The sequence below is a fragment of the Excalfactoria chinensis genome, chromosome Z, assembly GCF_039878825.1.
Source record: "Excalfactoria chinensis isolate bCotChi1 chromosome Z, bCotChi1.hap2, whole genome shotgun sequence".
Classification (NCBI taxonomy): domain Eukaryota; kingdom Metazoa; phylum Chordata; class Aves; order Galliformes; family Phasianidae; genus Excalfactoria; species Excalfactoria chinensis.
Genome location: NC_092857.1, coordinates 4204062 through 4210118, shown reverse-complemented (window position 1 = coordinate 4210118; position 6057 = coordinate 4204062). Strand labels below are relative to the sequence as shown.

The 6057-nt window shown below is 53.8% G+C and overlaps 1 protein-coding gene across 1 annotated transcript; it reads right to left on the bottom strand.

Annotated features, from left to right (window-relative positions):
• Positions 1 to 5063, bottom strand: LOC140263876 (rho GTPase-activating protein 32-like). Its single transcript, XM_072359188.1, has 12 exons — positions 5013 to 5063; positions 4742 to 4823; positions 4144 to 4287; positions 3613 to 3715; positions 3320 to 3452; positions 3042 to 3124; positions 2572 to 2679; positions 2059 to 2204; positions 1385 to 1466; positions 721 to 797; positions 233 to 477; positions 1 to 12 (listed from the first exon to the last, which is right to left on the bottom strand). Exons 1-12 carry the CDS (start codon positions 5061 to 5063, stop codon positions 1 to 3), a joined length of 1266 nt encoding a protein of 421 aa, XP_072215289.1.
• Between the last annotated feature and the right edge of the window lie 994 nt (positions 5064 to 6057).

The window sequence follows — 6057 nt, the reverse complement described above, 5'->3', positions numbered from 1 at the left end:
TCACGTCAGTCCCTTCAGCAGAGCAGGGAGAGATGAGTGCCTGAACCACGACAACCTCCTTCTCTCCATCTCTGCTGTCACTCTGAAGGCTTTCATTTGAATTGCAGCCTGACTCCATGTCCCCCTCCAAGAGGCTCGGCTTCTCCTCAGCGACACTGCCTTGGTCCTGCTTGGAGGTGTCGCTGTTGGGGCATTCGGGCTGTGTCTGGGCTGGGCTGCACTGCAGAGGCACCGGGCCACAGTCCAGGCTGGTGACGGTGCTTTCTGTCAGGCTCGGGGAAGCCCTTTCAGGAGAGCTGGGAGAAATGAGCGCTTCAACAACGGTCACCTCCTTCTCTCCGTCGCTGCTGTCACATTCAAGGCTTATATTGGACGTGCAGCGACTTGGGCTTCCCATGAGCTCTCCATTGATGGAAGCACTCTCTGAGCCACCAGCACTTGACCCGGCTCTTCTGGCCTCACAAGGGCTCGATTCACCTAGGAAGCAGTGGATACACAGGGGTTAGTGTCAAACTCACTCTGCCCCTAAAGGCAAAGGCTTGGTGCTGCCTGTCAAGTAGGCTTCAAACAGCTTGAGAGGCTCCTTTGGGAAAACAGGGGTCAGCTGTAGATGTCAGGCACGGGCTTGAATGCCGGAAGGAGGTACAAGCCCACTGAAAGCATGAATTCTAACTGCGTTGCTGTCAAACAGTTTTTTGGAAGCTGGATTTGCACCCTTACCTGCCAGGACCACGAGTTCTGCTTGTGAGGGCTCCTTTGCACTGCGCTGAAGTTGGCGTTTGCCCACAGAAGGTGGTCTGCGCAGGCAGAAGCAAGAACACCAGCTGACAGATGGTGATTCCTCCCTCTTTCTGGGAGAACTTGGTCTGGAGAGAAAACAGAGCATGCTGTCAGTCGTGGTGCAGGGTGAGGGAAGAGTTGCACCGAGCCCTTGCCAATAGTTGCCCATTCCTGGCACTGCCTGCTTTCTGCTGAAACGCAGCTTGAAAACGCGCTCTGTTTCAAACAGCAGAGGACGCTTCCATTCCTACAGCTCAGCCCTCAAGCCCTGCTGGCTACATTCCTCTCAACCATGTCAAGCAAGATGCAGAGCATGTGAGCAAAGGCTCCACAGCCGGACAGGACAGGAGCTGGCAGGCGTTAACTGCTTTATGAGGAACTGTGCAGCCATAAGGGAGGCTCAAAAGCATCTCTGACTCTTACGTTAACAGCTCCTCGGCCTCAGCTCACTGCCATCTTCAATTTCTAGTGCCAGCAAGACTCACCAACAGCTCTGCTTAGAGTTGTGTTAGTTGAATCCTTGGCGATATAATGGACAAAAAGTAAACCAAGAAAGCCCACCTGACCAGTGATGATAGGGGCTGGAAAGGGAAATCCTCTTTACCTTTGAGATGGAAAATCAAGGACTGTGTGGAATCTCCCTGATACGGCTGCGGGGTCTTCCTCCACTTCGATGTCGCTGCTTTCTGCCACAGCAGGAGAGCTGCTCTGGCCTCTTCTCAGAGCCTGCGCCTCCTGCAGGGTGAGCAGCTTTGTGGCAGGAGGAGACTCCCGCACAGACTCGGGCCCAGGTACAGAACTGTGCCCTGCAAGGGAAAACCGCAGGTAAGAGGGAGGATCAGAAAGCAGCAGCACAGCCATCCCAGTTCTGCATTCTTCTCAGACTTGCTTATCCGAGCCACTGGAAGAAGAGGAGCTCAGAGTAACTGGATGCTCAGAGGTATGCTCGTGGCAAAGGACACAGTCATCATTAAGAGCTGCGCACTGTAGCAAAACAGGCATTAAAAATAAAGCCCTAGAAAACGGATCTGGGAACTAAGAAAGCTTTGCTGCCACACTTCAATCATGCTTCACCCCCACTCAAAACATCCTAAAGGCAGGGATGGTTTTCTCCATGTAAAGTCTGGCCTCGGACATTCTCGGGATCCAGCAACATGGTGCCATATTCTCATCTAAGCCCAGAAGCCTCCTGTCCCATCTAGAGTCAAAGCATATTTGAATGATCTTGTAGAGGGCCTGGATTGGATCAAGATCAAGCTAACGGAGGAAGACGCTCACCTGCTCCCTCTCCCACAGCTGACGTGGATTTGGTGTGGAAGAGGACGTCTGTGTTGCCGATCAGGAATTCCACCACTGCTGCCTGCGTCTGCACTTCTAAGCAGGCAGCTCCTCCGCTGACGCAGGCAGACTGGCTCTGCTGGGATCTGAAGAAAAGGCAGATTTTACAAGTCGTTCCTCCAAGACTGTTTCCCCAGGCCTCAAGTTTTGCAGCCCAAAGCAGTCCAGCTGGGCTCTGGAGACTTCCGCAGTGGGCAAGCAGCAATGCCACTGACAAAATTCTCCTGGATGATCAAGGACACAGCAGTCCCAACTCAACAGGAGAGCAGAAACTGCCATCTAGAAATTGGGCCCCTGGGCCTGGGGGAGAGCAGTCCAGGCTCCCCCTCTGCTGCCAGCCACTTCTGACAGCTTTTACAGGAGAAGAGCACACTAGAGGAAGAAGAAGGGAGGACTGCTTTCTTTCTGGAGAGCAGAACTAAGCGTTGTGCTTCAACAGAAAAAGAAGTTTACCTTAAGAGGTTTGGAGCCCACACGATTGCTAAATTCTTAGCGTCCATATTGGTGACCGAGCTGCTCCCAGCAAGAGACGCCAGATGCCTCATCAGGTATTCCAGAGTCCTGGAAAACAAGAGGGGCGGATGTTCAGCACCAAAAAGCAAGCCGTGCTGCAGTGCACAAAGCAAACCTCACTTCATGCTAGTTGATGGCATTGCTACCGTCCCTGAATAGGAAGTAGATAAAACGTTCCCAGTGCCACCACGCTGCAGCACCAAGCCCTGCAAAGCACAGTCGCAGCCATCGGCTGCACCAACCGTGCCCCCGTGCCAAGGAACCGACCCAGTCCATTGACCCCATGCAGCCTTCAGCCGCTTCAGCGTGCAGACGCATGATGTTGCAGGTGTCAGGCAACACCTGGAATCACATCATCACCCTCTGAAAGGCAGCAGGGCTGAGCTCAGCAGACCGAGCGCAGCACTGACCTGTAGTGAGGAGCGGGCAGCTGCTGGATGGCGTCCTTCATCCTGAGCAACCGCTCCTCCTCCGTAGCAGCACGAGCAGCGTCCTGGAAAAAGGCAGGAAGGCATTCAGACACCAGTCAGCCTAGAGAGCTGCCACAGCTTTGCGAACCGTGGGGACAGCGCGCTGCTGCTCAGCACCGAGGCAGACTTGATGCCTTCCAAGAGGCATCGGGGGAACACCGCAGCATACAGCCTGTGTCATCAAGGCCAAGCAGTGCAAGGCATTGCCCTGTGCTTACCGAGAACTTGTCATACAGCTGCTCGGTCACAAGAGGGTTCGGGAGCTCCCTGAAGTACATCTTGCATACGGAGCTCACGCTGTGAATGTCACGGACGCTGAGCTCAGGAACCTGCTCTGAATCAAATTCATGGCTGCAGAGAAGGACACAGAATTGCGCAGAGGGCTTTGAGAAAGACGAAAACAAGTCCAAAGCCAAACCAAGTACAGTCAAGAAAAGGAAGGGCTTCCTCTGAACGCCCGCAGCATGGCACATGCCCCTACTGACAGTTGCGTCAGTCACAGCACTCTTACCGTAGTCGCTGGATCTTGGACGTGACGCCGGACAGGCGGTAGATCCCCCGCACCACGCCATGCTGCTCGATGAATTCAGAGCAGCTCTGCAGGACCTGGGGGACTACAGAACAAGAGACAGCGCTTAGCTCAGCTTCTTCCTCAAGTCCTGGTTCATGCCGTGCTCTTCTCACATCCCATCCACTAAGCCCAGCCAGGCTACCGCTTGCCTCCTCCTTAGAGGAGAAAGCTGGCAGAGACAGCTGTGAGGAAACTGCACAGAGATGTGTTCTTGGCTTTCCAGAAATGCCACCACCTATCAACAGCCTGGAGAAAGTAACTCTGGCAAAGCCACAGACACTGCAAGTCCCATCACAGCTCCCTCAGGAATGGAGGAATCCAATCTCACCACCACAAAAGCTAGGAAAAGCTATGCTCTCTGTGGCCAGAAGCCTTCCTACGTTTTCAGGCTGAAACAACTGCTGGATATGATCTCCCTTGCATCTTCAGATGCCCAACGGAGGAAGATCTCAGGAATGGGCTGTTCCTTACCATCACGGCCAGAGTGGAGAAGGTGCTCCCCCAGGTCACACCCAAACACCCCTTCCTTCTCCGGCTCCGGCTGCTCCGCTCTCCTGGGGCGCGCCTTCACCACCGAACGAAGGAAGGGTGGGAGCTTGCCCCGTTTCTTCGGCGCTGCGAAACAAAACAGAGAAACCAGTTCATTTCAGGCTTGGATTGGTTGGACGAGCCCGAGCGTAACGCATTTGACAGAGCACGGAACAATGGGAAGAACATTCCCAACCAGGACATGCAGGAACGGATTTTCCCTGTCCCTGCAAGTGCCCAGGGCCAGGTCAGAAGGGGCCCTGGACAGCCTGCTCTCGTCTCCTGCTAAATGCACAGACAGGCTGGCGACCCTGAGGATCCTTTAGGCTCCTTCCAATCCCAAGCCATTCCAGGAGGATTCTGTGACTTCCCCAAGCCCAATAAGAAACACAGTGGGATTGGGCCAGATCTCTGCGTGTTTCCATGGAGCTTAATGCAGTCCTCTTGCTAATCTTGCTCAACTCGGGCATTAACAAAACCCCTGAAAGCCACGCTCTGGCCTCATTTTACTAACCCGCAGTATCAAATGTAACATGTGTACCTGGCTTTGGCAACGAATTGACGAGGGACTCTGGAACCTTTCCGCTAATGAGTTCCACACACTCACTAGGGAAAGATCCAACCTGTAACAAGAACAAAAAGACAGCTGGGCATTAGCCCGAGCCCAGAGCCAAAGGGAAGGTCCTCTGACACCGACACAGGGCAACTGTTTGCATCCAGAAGCCATCCTGTGCAGGCAGAGCAGCTCCAACCTGAGATTCCTGACTCTACTGAAGTTGTGCTGTGCTCTCGTGTTGGAAGCATGTGCCTACCTGAAAGCCACGCTTGCCTCTCCACCAGGGGCTCAGCTCCTTTGGTGGCATAGCAATAATGCACACCATGTCTCCCACCTGCAAGAGATTGAAACGTCAACCCCAGCTTCAGCACAGCTGTGAGGAAAACACAGCTCAAATAACTGCCTTCTTCTGCACTGCAGAATAGCCTAAAGCTTGACAGCAATTGCACCAATGCAGTCCCCAAGGCATTTTCCTTTCTAAAACTGAACTTTGAGGGACAAGAGTTACACAACATACACAAGACAGCCGTGCACTAGGAAATGGCTCTCAAAAGCAGCAGGCTCTATGACAAAGCCTATGCAGGAGCTCCAGTTTAACCACGGGCATCAGTTAGCAGGGCTTTCTGAACACATCTGCACACTTCACACCCGGTCTGCTGTTTGTCAGAGACCAGGCTCCCATACTGGGCAGGATCTGCTTGATCACAAGGTTCAAATGCCCAATCCAACCATATTGGAGAGATGGCTCAACTCCTCCCGACCCAGCACAAGTCTAAGCTGGAACCAAACCTTCCAAGCTTCACCTCACCAGACATTCTGAAGGTGTCTGAGAAGATTCCTGAGCCGTTCACACCCTAGACTACTCTCCCGTGCACGACACCAAGGAACGCCTGGAACTGCTTACCTCCAGGGAGACTTCATCCGGCCCCTGCGCGACGTAGCGCTTAATAACATGGGCTGCCGCAATTGCTGGAACGTTGAGAGAGGACTCCGCACGCACCAGCTGCGGCTTCCACATGTTATCAGCCTGCAAAACAGAGCACAGGCCGTGGTCAGGAGCTGAGGACAAACCAGGAGGATTTCAAGGGGAGGAGCACATCTGCAGAGAAAGCTGCAGGAAATGCGCTCCGTCCTGATCAGGAGCACTTCAGAAGGAGCTGCACGTCTCATGACAGTCGTTTCTCTTCCTGCTGTGCAGCGGGATTGCCAGGCCATGCAAAAATGCATCTCCCTCTACACAGACTAATCAGCAATGGCACTGGCGCAGACAGGCGGCCTGGCCCCCTTTGGCCCACTCTTTC

What these genes read in the sequence shown, in the direction of transcription:
- LOC140263876 (XM_072359188.1), bottom strand. Translation starts at nt 5,063, where the DNA reads ATGCCACCAAAGGAGCTGAGCCCCTGGTGGAGAGGCAAGCGTGGCTTT. An exon ending in CAATTCGTTGCCAAAGCCAG is followed by an intron (nt 4,288 to 4,741) that starts GTACACATGTTA and finishes TTTGTTTCGCAG; the next exon opens with CGCCGAAGAAACGGGGCAAG. An exon ending in AGAACTCGTGGTCCTGGCAG is followed by an intron (nt 478 to 720) that starts GTAAGGGTGCAA and finishes ACTGCTTCCTAG; the next exon opens with GTGAATCGAGCCCTTGTGAG.